At 41.2% G+C, this 14,496-nt stretch overlaps 1 protein-coding gene across 1 annotated transcript in view; it reads left to right on the forward strand.

The window, feature by feature from the left end:
- The first annotated feature begins 5,045 nt into the window (after positions 1-5,045).
- KDM3B (lysine (K)-specific demethylase 3B) overlaps positions 5,046-14,496 on the forward strand; it is a 44,072-nt gene continuing 34,621 nt past the window's right edge. The window contains exons 1-7 of the mRNA XM_014947790.1: positions 5,046-5,120; positions 7,333-7,500; positions 9,000-9,113; positions 9,548-9,653; positions 11,158-11,282; positions 12,783-12,851; positions 13,785-14,363. Coding sequence (XP_014803276.1) covers positions 5,046-5,120; positions 7,333-7,500; positions 9,000-9,113; positions 9,548-9,653; positions 11,158-11,282; positions 12,783-12,851; positions 13,785-14,363 — 1,236 coding nt within the window. The remainder of the gene's footprint in view (positions 5,121-7,332; positions 7,501-8,999; positions 9,114-9,547; positions 9,654-11,157; positions 11,283-12,782; positions 12,852-13,784; positions 14,364-14,496) is intronic.

Genomic DNA, 14,496 nt, shown 5'->3' on the forward strand with positions numbered 1-14,496 from the left:
TCTGCAACAGATTCCTACCAGTGCCTCCTTTCTGGGCATAAGTACTATTATTCCAATTTACAGATGAGGAAACTCAGCCAGTGAGACTAAAGGTCAAGGTCATGCAGGAAGCCTCTGAGGAAGCAGGGAATTGAACCTGGGTCTCTGGCTACTCTCTAGCAACTGATGGACCATCCTTCCATTCAAAACTAGGTAAAATTTATTTTAAGGGATATTTTTGAACTTGGATTTTTTTGCCATCTTCTGTTTTTTCTAATATATAAAACCCAAAAAAGGTAAATGTTTTTCATAGATGGCATCTACGTTAGACCTTTGTGCAAATTCTAATGCAATAAGCTGCAGTATTTTCTCTATTATAAACCATATTTAGAGCCTGCGTGTCACATGATGAAAAAGATGGATACATCTATCTTATCTACACTAAGGTCTTCCTATTGTTGCTGCTTTTGTAGTGGAACTGATGTTGGAAAACTTTAGGGGAAATTTCATTTGAACCAGAATATACTCTGTCATGTTTTAAGACCTGAATGTTGGGGTAGTAGCTAAAGAAGAACGTGTCTTCTGGAAAAACGCTTCAGGCTGTCTTTGTATATCAAAGCAGAGCAAAAAAATAAAAGGGGAGAAGGGGAGAATTAAAGGTGTGTATTGCACCCTCTGGTGTCTGCATTGGGGAAAAAAACCCACCTGATTTTGTAGTTTTAAAAAACCTAAACCACCAAAGCATAAAAATCTACTGTTTGCAATTGGATATTGCTTAGGGAAGGCGTTTTTCCCTGTAGGAGAACTCGGCAAGTCCTGCAGGTGTATTTTTGTCTAAGCAGCATCGTTGTATTTTTTTAATGTGATACAAACATATCTGCATTAATTGCATATCTAGTTGCTGTCATCAGTATTGCTGTTCAAAAGCATTGGTATTAACAAAGCACTATTGCTGTTCTTATCAATGGCTTGAGTTGATTGTGAGCAGAGTTCTAAGGGTCAGCAGAATATATTGTTGGTAGATGTGATCCTATGGATTGTAGGGCCGCTGATAGATTTGAAGGGTAATTTATTCTGATGTAGGCAGAGCTTTAGCATATGGATGTTTCCCTCTTGACTCAGAACTACGCAGTTTTCAAGTTAAGATAAGGAAAAAATACCCAGAGAATTCAGTTATAATGCAGCTGCCTTGCTTAAGGCTTCTGGGTTTTTCAACAGAAGAATATTATTTTTGTTTACCACTTCAAATCTCAAAGGGAAGTTCACTCTCAAGTCTGTCTCATCTGTCCTTACTTTCCTTGCTTTAGGCATCTGTTTCAGGATTCCCATAGTGTTTTTCTCATAGAGTCTAAGTGTATTGGGTGTCAGTTCATGAATGTACTGTAGTTATTTTCTGTAGTAATACAAAGTGGTTTCTATACAAGCACTCGATGTGCTGTGCAACTCAGCTTCTGTTTCTTGTGCTTCCAGTACACAAAGTGATTTCTATCGCAGACTCTGGAAACAGAAACTGAGAATGTTGCTGTATATTGAGGCTTTCATCCTTTTTGTTGCTGTGTGATCTGTTGGAAACTACTGACAATATCATGTGTGGCGTTGCATGGATCTGGAACACTGCCCTGCATATCTGTGTATAAGAAAATACTCTCTTGGGTATTGACTTAAAATTAGTAACACCTTTTTTTAATAGTTGTAAGTCAAAGCTTGGCAGGATTCTATTGCTTGTGTTGATTATACGAAAATGGAAGAGAACTGAGTATTGGACATTGAACATAAAGTGTGTAAAACGAACTTGCTATGACTACTCTGTTTTGCAGGGGAGAGAGATGATCTTAATATGATAATGTTGTGAGGCTTTTGTCTCCTTTTGACCCAGTTCATGGGCTTGGGGTTTTAGAAAGGAAAACTACAAGGTCTGTTTTCTGAGTTAAGTGATGGTAGAGTAATTCAGTTGGAAGGGACCTACAACAACCATCTACACCACTGCCTGACCACTTCAGGGCTGACCAAAAGTTAAAGCATATTATTAAGGGCATTGTCCAAATGCCTTGTAAATGCTGACAGGCTCTGAGCATCAGCCACCTCTCCAGGAAGCCTGTTCTATTTGACCATCTTCTCAGTAAAGAAATGCTTCCTCATGTCCAATCTGAACCTCCCCTGATGCAGCTTTGAACCATTCCCAGGCGTCCTGTCCCTGGATCTCAGAAGAGCTCAGCACCTGCCTCTCCATGTCCCTCCTTAGGAAGCTGCAGAGCAACGAGGTGGACCCTCAGCCTTGTTCTCTCCAAACAAGACCAATCCAGAGTCCTCAGCCGCTCCTCAGAGGACAAGCCTTCCAGCCCTTTACCAACTTGGTTGCTCTCCTCTGTTCCCATTCGAGGACCTTCTCATCCTTCTTCAGTGGTGGGTCCCAGAGCTGCACACAGAGCTCCAGGCAAGGCTGCCACAGCACTGAGCACAACAGGACCATCCTCTCTCTGGACCGTCTGGTCATGCTGTTTGATGTCCCCCCAGGATGGAGTTTGCCCTCTTGGTTCCAGGGGACACTGCTGACTCCTGCTGAGCTCTGCCCACCATCACCCCCAGGTCCCTCTCTGCAGGGCTGCTCTCCAGCTGCTCCTCTCCCAACTTATACTTGGGTCCAATGTTAGTCCTTCCAAGGGGTGGAATGCTGCATTTGTTCTGGTTACATTTCATGGCACTGCAGATTGCTCAATGCTCTGATCCATCTACATTCCTCTGCGAGGCCTCTTGTCCCTTGAGAGAGTCAGCAGAACCTGCCTGTTTGGTATCATCAACAAACTTGCTAATGGCACATTCCACTCCTGCACCCAGATCATGGATATCAGACAGCTCTGGCCCTAGGACTGAGCCCTGAGGAACAATGTTGATCGCCAGCCAGCTGTACCCGTATTCACTGCACCTCTCAGAGCCCTGCCAGTTCCTCGTCCAGCGCACTGTGAACCTGCTTATCTTGCAGTTGGACAACTTGCCCACAGGAAGGAGATTAAACTAAACAGGACTTTACCTTTATGAACCCATGTTGTCTAATGATAGAGATGTCTTTTAATAGCACCCTGTGTGATTTTAATAATTTTTCCAGGTGCTGAGGTTAGACTAACAGGTCTGTAGTTCCCCATGTCTCCCCTTGTGCCCTTCTAGTAAATTGGAATTACACTGGCCAGCTGCCAGTCAGCAGGGACCTCCCAGGACCTTTGGTAGGTGATTGAAAGGGCTCTGGCTGTAACCTCTGCTGGGACGTTACAGACACCATTGCTGCTGCTTTGTATGTGATGAGTACACAGTATTTGTCAGAATATTTAGGTAGCCTCTTAAATGTGGAATAGTCATCTTGAAGTTCATCACAGGGTATTTATTTCAGTTTTTTTCTTTTGCTTTTTCTTTCTTTCTTTTTTTTTTTTTTTTAACCGGGTAGTTTTGTTTTCACTCTCAAGTCTGTCTCATCTGTCCTTACTTTCCTTGCTTTAGGCATCTGTTTCAGGATTCCCATAGTGTTTTTCTCATAGAGTCTAAGTGTATTGGGTGTCAGTTCATGAATGTACTGTAGTTATTTTCTGTAGTAATACAAAGTGGTTTCTATACAAGCACTCGATGTGCTGTGCAACTCAGCTTCTGTTTCTTGTGCTTCCAGTACACAAAGTGATTTCTATCGCAGACTCTGGAAACAGAAACTGAGAATGTTGCTGTATATTGAGGCTTTCATCCTTTTTGTTGCTGTGTGATCTGTTGGAAACTACTGACAATATCATGTGTGGCGTTGCATGGATCTGGAACACTGCCCTGCATATCTGTGTATAAGAAAATACTCTCTTGGGTATTGACTTAAAATTAGTAACACCTTTTTTTAATAGTTGTAAGTCAAAGCTTGGCAGGATTCTATTGCTTGTGTTGATTATACGAAAATGGAAGAGAACTGAGTATTGGACATTGAACATAAAGTGTGTAAAACGAACTTGCTATGACTACTCTGTTTTGCAGGGGAGAGAGATGATCTTAATATGATAATGTTGTGAGGCTTTTGTCTCCTTTTGACCCAGTTCATGGGCTTGGGGTTTTAGAAAGGAAAACTACAAGGTCTGTTTTCTGAGTTAAGTGATGGTAGAGTAATTCAGTTGGAAGGGACCTACAACAACCATCTACACCACTGCCTGACCACTTCAGGGCTGACCAAAAGTTAAAGCATATTATTAAGGGCATTGTCCAAATGCCTTGTAAATGCTGACAGGCTCTGAGCATCAGCCACCTCTCCAGGAAGCCTGTTCTATTTGACCATCTTCTCAGTAAAGAAATGCTTCCTCATGTCCAATCTGAACCTCCCCTGATGCAGCTTTGAACCATTCCCAGGCGTCCTGTCCCTGGATCTCAGAAGAGCTCAGCACCTGCCTCTCCATGTCCCTCCTTAGGAAGCTGCAGAGCAACGAGGTGGACCCTCAGCCTTGTTCTCTCCAAACAAGACCAATCCAGAGTCCTCAGCCGCTCCTCAGAGGACAAGCCTTCCAGCCCTTTACCAACTTGGTTGCTCTCCTCTGTTCCCATTCGAGGACCTTCTCATCCTTCTTCAGTGGTGGGTCCCAGAGCTGCACACAGAGCTCCAGGCAAGGCTGCCACAGCACTGAGCACAACAGGACCATCCTCTCTCTGGACCGTCTGGTCATGCTGTTTGATGTCCCCCCAGGATGGAGTTTGCCCTCTTGGTTCCAGGGGACACTGCTGACTCCTGCTGAGCTCTGCCCACCATCACCCCCAGGTCCCTCTCTGCAGGGCTGCTCTCCAGCTGCTCCTCTCCCAACTTATACTTGGGTCCAATGTTAGTCCTTCCAAGGGGTGGAATGCTGCATTTGTTCTGGTTACATTTCATGGCACTGCAGATTGCTCAATGCTCTGATCCATCTACATTCCTCTGCGAGGCCTCTTGTCCCTTGAGAGAGTCAGCAGAACCTGCCTGTTTGGTATCATCAACAAACTTGCTAATGGCACATTCCACTCCTGCACCCAGATCATGGATATCAGACAGCTCTGGCCCTAGGACTGAGCCCTGAGGAACAATGTTGATCGCCAGCCAGCTGTACCCGTATTCACTGCACCTCTCAGAGCCCTGCCAGTTCCTCGTCCAGCGCACTGTGAACCCGCTTATCTTGCAGTTGGACAACTTGCCCACAGGAAGGAGATTAAACTAAACAGGACTTTACCTTTATGAACCCATGTTGTCTAATGATAGAGATGTCTTTTAATAGCACCCTGTGTGATTTTAATAATTTTTCCAGGTGCTGAGGTTAGACTAACAGGTCTGTAGTTCCCCATGTCTCCCCTTGTGCCCTTCTAGTAAATTGGAATTACACTGGCCAGCTGCCAGTCAGCAGGGACCTCCCAGGACCTTTGGTAGGTGATTGAAAGGGCTCTGGCTGTAACCTCTGCTGGGACGTTACAGACACCATTGCTGCTGCTTTGTATGTGATGAGTACACAGTATTTGTCAGAATATTTAGGTAGCCTCTTAAATGTGGAATAGTCATCTTGAAGTTCATCACAGGGTATTTATTTCAGTTTTTTTCTTTTGCTTTTTCTTTCTTTCTTTTTTTTTTTTTTTTTTTTTTTTTTTTTTTTTTAACCAGGTAGTATTGTATTAAATTTGGAGCTAAATTTTGGAGCGCCTCAACAATTTATGATGATTCATAGAAATGTGAGGTGTCTTATAGGTTAAGACTGGAAGAAATGTCCTTATAGTCTTACTTCATGTGTTTCAGGAGGTAAATTCAGTTGTTTACATCTTGTGTGAAGTAATAAGTTAAACATAAACCTAATAGGTATTCTCATTTATTTGGGACAGAGTGGTAAACTGCACTTTATGGCTCATTTGAATTTTGTCTGCCTTTAGTGATCCTTGCCAACTAGTTTAAGGGGATATGCTAGTGAGAGGTCCTGTCTTTGTAGTTACTTATAAAATCTCCCCTCCTTGTCATCTTGCTAAAATGCATATATTCCAAAGTCAGTATTGTTCTGATAGTTCTTTTTGACAGCATTTTTTCATATAAGCTTTATGATAAAAGAATCATAACAAGATGATTACCGTGCTAATACTGTAATTCCATTTTGTTATTCTTATGTGACAGACCTCTTTTTATGTTACATTCTGAAAAGGTGTTCAGTACAATTTCTGCTATTTTGCTGAAATGTGTTGAATTGAAGGAGGGATATCTTGAAAGATCCAGTCTTTCTCTGCAGGGCCACTTGAGCTTAAGCAGTAATGGAGTTAGAGAATTCATCAGGAGAGTTATTCATGTTCTCTCCCTCTCCCCTGGGGTCTGAGCTTTTCAGTCTGGAGAAGGAGTGCGTGAGTGGTCTCTAATACCCCTTTAACGAGGGTCACTGCTAAAGCAGAGGGCTGTCTGTCTCTGGTTAGTGCCCTGTTACCCCCAGGGATCTTGTAATCATTACAAAACTGGGTTTTGACTGTCCAACTTAAGGTGTTTCTTAACCGATGAGGAATTTCTTGCTGGTCGTCTGACACGTTTGATTATATTTGAGTAGGATATAAGTTCTGTAGATGGAAGATTGGAATGTGACTGTATTTTACCATTTAATAGCCCTAGTTGTTAGGATGTGGAATAAGACTTGTAACCTGTGTCCCTGTTCTTAGCATTCTTGCCATGTAATTTCATTTGTCCTTTGGAATAGGAAAAAAGAGGATGGTATCTCAGAACACTGATATAGAATTGTAATGTGGTTTATATTGTCGTGCTTGGAAGTAGGGCAATGAAAAATCTAGTGAGTGGGTATTTCTGTATAATTTCATGCCATCCAAAATACTTACTTTTGGTTCAGGGAGTTTACTAATGTACAAGGCAACACAAAACTTGTGATTTAAACTGGATTTCACAAACACAAAATTTCCTGGCTGAAGGATTTAATTTTGTGAATGTCAGTTAACCATACTGATACAGGCCATCTGTTGAAGTGCCAAAGAATAGTGTCTAAATTCTCTAAAAAATTCTGATGTAAAAGTCTTGCATTTGGTCATCAGCTGTATTTTGAGATAAACAATTTTCACATCTTCAATTTTGTATGGGGAAATGCAGCATTTGGAGCCAGTGGTGTGTGTTTGGGAATAAATAATTTTTCATAGGTTAGTAATTGCTGTGAATTTGATTCCTGTTTCTTTAGTAATGTTTGATAGCTGTGTAGATGTGATGTTCTCAGTGTTATCATTACCACATTTACCCTGATTTTTCTACTAAAACTGTCTCCTTATCCATAGGGATTGTAGGAATCTGGGTTTTTTAATCAGTGGCTGAAAAGAGCTGAAATGCCTTCTAATTTTTTTTTTTTTTTCCAGATCTTTGTGGAATTCGATGGTTGTAACTGGAAGCAACATGCCTGGGTGAAAGTCCATGCTGAAGAAGTTATAGTTTTGTTGCTGGAAGGATCGTTGGTTTGGGCACCTCGAAGCGATCCCGTTACACATCAGGGGACTCGAGTCTCCCCGGCACAGTGGCCTGCTCTGGTGAGCATTTGGCCAAAATCTTCTCATATCCTCAGAGGTTTACATCAACTCTTCTGTGAAACATGAGGCTTGTATATCACACAGGGCACTGTGGGGAAAATAAGGGCAGACAAGGAGGGTTATAAACATGCTCAATTGACCTGCAGCTGAGGTGTAGGAAAAAACATACATCACACTAATTGTTGTTTAGTTGCATGCTTCAAGTAGAATATCTGTGCTTAGATAACGTAGGTCTGTAATAGAGACACCCTATTGAACACGCTTAAGATTCCCCCCCCCTGCAGTTTAATTTCATCTCAGAAACTATGTTTATGCAGGATCAATTTCTTTCAGGTGATTCCCAAGTATCTTGGTATCTGAGTGGTTTGGGGGTGTTACCATAGTCAGCATGCTGAGTGTGTAATAAGTTGTGTCAGAACCTGTTAGAAGCAAATATGGCTCCACTAACATCCCAGAGTATTTTGACTGTAACTCAAGCTATATCTTGCTGAAAAAATGTTTCCATCCCCTGTACTCTGGACAGCCACATGACTAGTCAAGCTTTTGCTGAGGACTGGAGACCTACCCAAATAACTGGATGGGAATTAGCCAAAGCACCAGTGTACATAGTACAATGTAGAAAATTCTGGGAAGCCAGATATTTAGCATTACGAAGTGAATGGTTGGGTTTTTTGAGGGAGTGATTTTGGGTTTGGGTTTTTTTTGAGATATATCACTTATGCATGTGTATTCGTCCTTCCTTGTCTCTCTCTCGTAGTCATGTTCACTTTTAGGAGATAGTTTTACATAAACTGAGAAAATAAATTTTATATTAATACTCTTGTGTACAGGGAAATAGAATGTGAACAAACGATAAATGTCATGAAGGGAAAAATGTCATGAATACTTGTATGTTAAAATCATGTAAGTGTGAGACAGATAACACTTTCCAAAGACTCCAAAGGTTGGCAACTTCCTCTTCCATGAGCAGGTTACATTATAAGGTTATCATCTGATTCTACTAGGTATTTTTAGTAGCTTGAATATCAATAGTACACCTGTTATGAACTTCAGTTTTGCATAAAACACTAGCAAAAAAAGCTCCCCTTTAATAATATGCCTATAAATTAAACCTGACTTCTGTATGGGAATGAAAATGCTCCTTTCAGGAGGCTTTAACTGAAATATGTAGGATAGTTTGAACCATTAACCAAAGCATTTTTTTTATCTGAGCATCAGAAGAAAAAACAAATACCACAAAAGGTGTTTTCAGCTCTGCTTTAAGTTCCAATGAAGAAGTGGAGACAATTTTCTGTAATTCCTGTGCCACACTTGCAAGAGTTACTGGCTTAGACATAATGTGTAATGATTTGTATTAAAATTCAGACACTGGGTGGTGCAGCTTGAGAAAGGAAACCTTTTATTTGTTGTGATACTTAAATAGTGTGTGAAAACAACTGTTGTTGGCCTGGATGTGTGCACAGTCACTTTTATAACCTGTTTTTTGTTTTTCATCACAGACCTTCACTCCTCTAGTAGATAAGCTGGGTTTAGGCTCTGTGGTGCCAGTGGAATTTCTTCTGGACAGACATTTACGTTTCCTGTCTGATGCCAGTGGATTGCGCTTGTTTCAGGTATTTGAACTGTGTTCAGTTAAAGTGCAAATTTAACTTTGTGCTCTGTTTGTCAGATTACTTTTTTTTTTTTTGCTGTTGACAAGACTTACCTCCTTTCGCTACCCTGTCATGTGTTTGTTTGTTTCCCTGCTTTTCCAGGTGTTTACACTAAACTGCATCTGTATTGGAAAAGTCCTAGTTCCTCTTAATATTGGCCAGTTGAAGAGCAAGCTGTTAAGCATTGTGTAGCTGATAATTGCAATGGAAGTTTTGCAACAGCTTTTGCATAGCTAGTCCATTTTTTCCTCCTTGCATGTTCAGCAGTGTTTTCTTGATTTTACTTTTTTTTTGGATTGTCAGTCTCTGAGAGCAGTCCAAGAAGAGCCGTCCCTTTAGAAACTAATGATTCTATTACTTTAAAAGACTATGTTAAAACTGTTTATTTTTGGCAGATGGGAACAGAGAGTCAAAATCAGATTCTGCAGGAACAGCCTTCACTAAGAGAATCTGTCAATGCACTGATCAGTGACCAGAAGCTTCAGGAGATATTTAGCAGAGGTGAGACCATTTCTCTCTCAGAACTGCTTTGTTGTGGAAGAGTTAGACTATGCTGGGATTTATAAAGGAGAAGTGTAATAGTATCTGTTACAGGTTGATTTGGAAGGTGAATTTCTCGTATGGTTTTGCAAGTTCTTTACAAAGAAGTGTTGTTTTGTCATAGATACAGGTGAGCAGTTGCTGAAATAAAACCAGAAATATGATCACTGAGGATGTAGTTAAAGTAGGACAACATATTATTGATAATGTCCACGTGTTTACAGCTTCTCTTATTTTAAGTTATAGTTTTGAATTTTTAAAATTGTACTCCTGTTGTATGGTTCTGTTCTGTAATTCTGAAAATTTAGAAGTGAAATTTCTCTGTAGTTGTTGATCATTAGGAAGAAAAATAACCCAACAACAAACCATCTCTTGTTATGTCAAATTCAAATTTTGGCATTTTGATAATTAATACATGAATTGTTTAAGTCGAAAATGTAGCATGGCAGTGGCTGCTCAGCATAGAGTTAATACCTTAACTGTTGTGTGGATTGTGTTTTAGGGTTAAGCCTGATTTCAGCTTTTGTTGTCAGAGTAGAGTCTTCTAGTTCAAGTGCTAAAAAGATTTTCTACTCAGAGTTTGGGGTCATGGGCCAGGTGGCCACCCTTGATGTAGGCTGCTGTATTACATTTGAAGGACAATGTAATTCTTAATGGGGATTTGGTGCCTTTCGGTTAAATAAAGTATTTGTTGAAAAAATGCTATGAGGACAATATTTCTTACATGACCAAGTAGCTTCAGAATTGTTGTGTTGAGAGCCACCTTCTGAAGCGTCTAGTTGTGGTTGTGTCCAATACAGGCTGTTGGATCATGTGCATTTTGGTGACCTAATATTAAGAGGTTTTTTGCCTAGAATTAGGGCAGGAGTAAAGTTCTGCATGCTGACGTGGAGAGTGATGGCAGGGTTGAGGAAACCTTTCTGTAGATGACCCCTTACCCATGTCAAAGAACTAAGACTGATTGATTTAGAGACATTGGATATTTGTGCAGTTATTTTAAATTTTCTGTGGTTACAAATACATGCTTCTATTCTGAATTGCATGTGGTTTATTCTGGGATTTGATACATCTGGACTGAGTCAGAATGCTATGAATGTCACCTGGGTTGATGCTTCATAATTACTGACTTGTAGATTAGAAAGCAAAAGGCTTTAGTTAGCAAGGAGCCCCTGTCTAGCTTGATTTTGCGAAAGGAGTGAGTTTATTTTGATCTTTTGCATTTTTTTGTACTTGTAAACTCGCAATAGCTTTGAGTTACAGCAGTGACGGCTTACTGAATTTTTACAATAGAATGCTTGGTTTATGCAGGAGTTGCAGCAGAAGCCCTCGCGTTTTAGTTTCTTTCCACCTGAAAGGTGACACTTCAAGCCCTAACTATGTGCACAGAACTCTTTTATTGTGTGACTCTTAAATAGTATGACAGAAAGCTTGGCTGAAGAATGTACTGAAAGTCCTTCTTTTCCAGGTCCTTATAATGTCCACGGCCAAAGAGTTAAGGTGTACCAACCAGAGAATGAAAATAGCTGGCTCTGTGGTGTTGTGAGTCATCAAGACCCAATGACTCGTCTTATGGAGGTGTCTGTGACTGAGGTAAAAATACGAAGCACTGCTTTGGTGTTCCTAAAATACCATTCCTCAATATCTCATGAAGAATGACGGCTTCACCAAAACTTGTACTTTTGGTTCTTTGTGATTTGATTTAAAAGATGTGTCATTATCAATGCTGTGATTCACAGATTTTTTTAAAATTTTTTTTTTGTTATGATGACTTTTCACAATAAATGATGATACATAGCCCACTTCTATAAAAGCTATCAGAACTTCTTTGAAAATGAGTGCTGTATCAAAAAATACTGGAATTGGCTTTCTGGATGGGAGAGGGTGCTAATGTGCAGCACCTTCTGGGTCTGTTATGGTGTGGTCTCCCTGTGCCTTCTCTCGGCTGCTACCTGACAGCGGTACAAGAGGTTTGAAACAAGTGTAGAATAGACAACAAAGTCTTAGTCTAAACAAAATTGGTTGATGTATTTTGGATTCGGCTCTTTACTTTTGCCCTGCTCCTATCAGTAAACCTGGTGAGTGTTGTCAACAGCACAGAGCATCTGTGCAGTGCTGGAGTTGTCTGGTTTGTATTTAAGTGCGGTCTGACAGTTCAGTCTACAGCAGCCCACTCAATGGCTTCCAGATAGGAACACATCTGTGGTGCTGTGTGTAAATTTCTGTAGCAGCAGCACTCTTCTCGGGTTTTTGGGTCCTGTCCTGTGTCCCATGCCCCTGCCTCCGTAGCCTTTTCCATATGCAGTAAAATTCATGTACAGAACGAGCGCACTGAACATGCCAGTAAATCTTGTGTACACATGCAGTAATCCTGCACTCTGACTATTGGATTAATTGCTGGTGCACAGGAAAAGTGTGCTACTGTGGTAAATAAATGCAGTACTTTGGAGAGGCACTGAAATTGTGGAGCATATGGTTTTAGCAGATACATGCCAGGAAGCACGCAACTTAACTGTGTATCTCAAAAGGTAACCTCCAGGCGCAGTTGCAGAGATAGGGTATTCATCTCTCCCTTTCGTAGAGTCATAGAATGGTTTGGGTTGGAGGGGACCTTAAAGATCATCTAGTTCCACACCCTTCTGTGGGTAGGGACACCTCCCACTAAGACCAGGTTACTTCTGGGGAGACGCTAATGAGGATAGTTAGTGCAAGCTGTGTGCTTCGTTCCCGAAGGCTTTTCTACACCTAGCAGAGTGAACATGCAGAAGGCTAGAACAACACTAAAGCAAATATAAGAAGAGCTGTATTTAATGCGATGAATACCTCTAGAGATGCTCAGTGGAAAAATATGCAAGGAAACAGCGGTAGGAAGCAAATTGGAAAGTTTTAGAAATAGAGAAGGAGCAAAAGAATAGAAGGTAAACTGGAAAGGTGTAGTATTATGAAGGTAGTGGGACAGAAAGAAAATGGGAGAGGGGCTGCAGAGTAACGCTGTGTTTAAGTGTCTCTTACGTTGATACTATATACTCTGAATTAAAAACTAACCTCTTTTCTTCCTCCTACCTCTTCAATATCTATCTGCATAAAAATTAGAGTGGTGAAATAAAGTCGGTGGATCCTCGACTGATTCACGTGGTGATGGATAACTCTTCTCCGAGCGAGGTACTACAACAGTTCTGGTCTTGTATATAGAGTGTGAAACTCCATAAAGATTAAGATATAAAACATCTAAAATATGGAAACAACTGAAAACTTATGCTATATTCACCATGGGCTTTTGGGGAGGAAATTGGTAATTGGAAGAGGAAAATTTTCTTTAGCGCTTTGAGAGATGGTCGTGGCTTTGTTTAAACAATCTTCTCTTTTTGTTCAGGCCTGTTTTACTAAGTTCAGCATGGATCTTGCGTGAGAGGTTCAAGAAACATGGATGTTGTGCTCCATTTTAAAGCGTAGTGCTCTGATAAAGAGTGTCTCTGTGCTCACTGCCTTTTTCTAATGGGATCACTATGTGCTTCTTCACAGACCTTTTAGGCACTTCTAAAAAACACCCTCTGGCTTCTCTGAAGCAGGCTCGTGTGCTTGTGGCATTTCATTCTTCAGTTGAGAGGTTCCATAATAGCATTTGAACCTGTGTTTTTACCCTAGGCTAAAGGGCAAGCCGTCTCCTGTACTTAAATATTGTAGGCTTTGGATAGTGGACAGAAAGCATGCCCTTCAGAAGGACTGTGGAGATTATACTTGTAGCAAAAATTAGTGTGCAAATAGTTTTTATACATTAGCAAGAACTATGGTGGAGTATTACCATGTTGCATGTTTCCCAAAATCTGGCATGAATGTGGTATGTGCTGTGTTGCTGTAGCTACTCGGCTAAAAACCTTGCTGTGAAGATCCTATCCTAGTACAAAAAAAGACAAGACTGCACTTATGCTTGTGTTCTGTGTTCACATACTGATGTTTCCTTGGGTGTCTCAATTTATGATTAAATGTTCCTAAGCTTAAGAGCAGTGTAAGTGATTCTGTTCTAACAGCAAAATGTTCTTTGAGCAGGTATCCTGATTGTTCTGTTTAGTGATTGTGTGGTTTTGTCTGTTATAGGGAGGGAGCCTAAAAGCACCTAAGTCATCTAAAGGGAAAAAGAAGAAAGAAAGTCTGGAGGGAAAGGATGGTCGGAGGAGGAAAAATGCTTCAGATTCTGGGTGTGATCCTGCAACAAAGAAGCTGAAGGAGAGGGGTGAGGTGGACAGTAATGGTAGTGATGGAGGCGAGGCAAGCAGAGGTCCTTGGAAGGGAGGCTCCAATAGCGAACCAGGACTGGATCCAAGGGCCAAACAGTTGCCTTCATTCATTCCTCAGATTAATCGCAATATTCGCTTTGCCACTTACACCAAAGAGAATGGCCGAACACTAGTAGTTCAGGATGAGCCAGTTGGCGGTGACATGCCATTGCCCTTCACTCCGTTTTCCTCTGTGGCTGGGCAAGCTTTACTAGTTGGATCTGGATGTAAAGAGACAGGAAAATCACTGGAGCAGGGTGGCCAAGGCACAGTGACTTCTGCAGCTGCAGTTACTACAACTGTTTTGACGCCGACAACTGTGAGAATCTCCGATACCAGTTTGCCAGCAGTTACTGGGCAGGAGAAACTGAAAACAGGCCGATCGCAGGCCCAGGGAGAGGTGAGTAGGTCACGAATCCAGCATGTTCAAGAAAGACATATGTATTTGCAACAGATGTTCTGCAACATATTCCTGTTAGAAAGTGTGTCCTTGATATAGAGAAAATTACTTTTCTCTGATGGATCCCTCCCCT

Source organism: Calidris pugnax, unplaced genomic scaffold (assembly GCF_001431845.1).
Source record: "Calidris pugnax isolate Ruff unplaced genomic scaffold, ASM143184v1 scaffold27, whole genome shotgun sequence".
Classification (NCBI taxonomy): domain Eukaryota; kingdom Metazoa; phylum Chordata; class Aves; order Charadriiformes; family Scolopacidae; genus Calidris; species Calidris pugnax.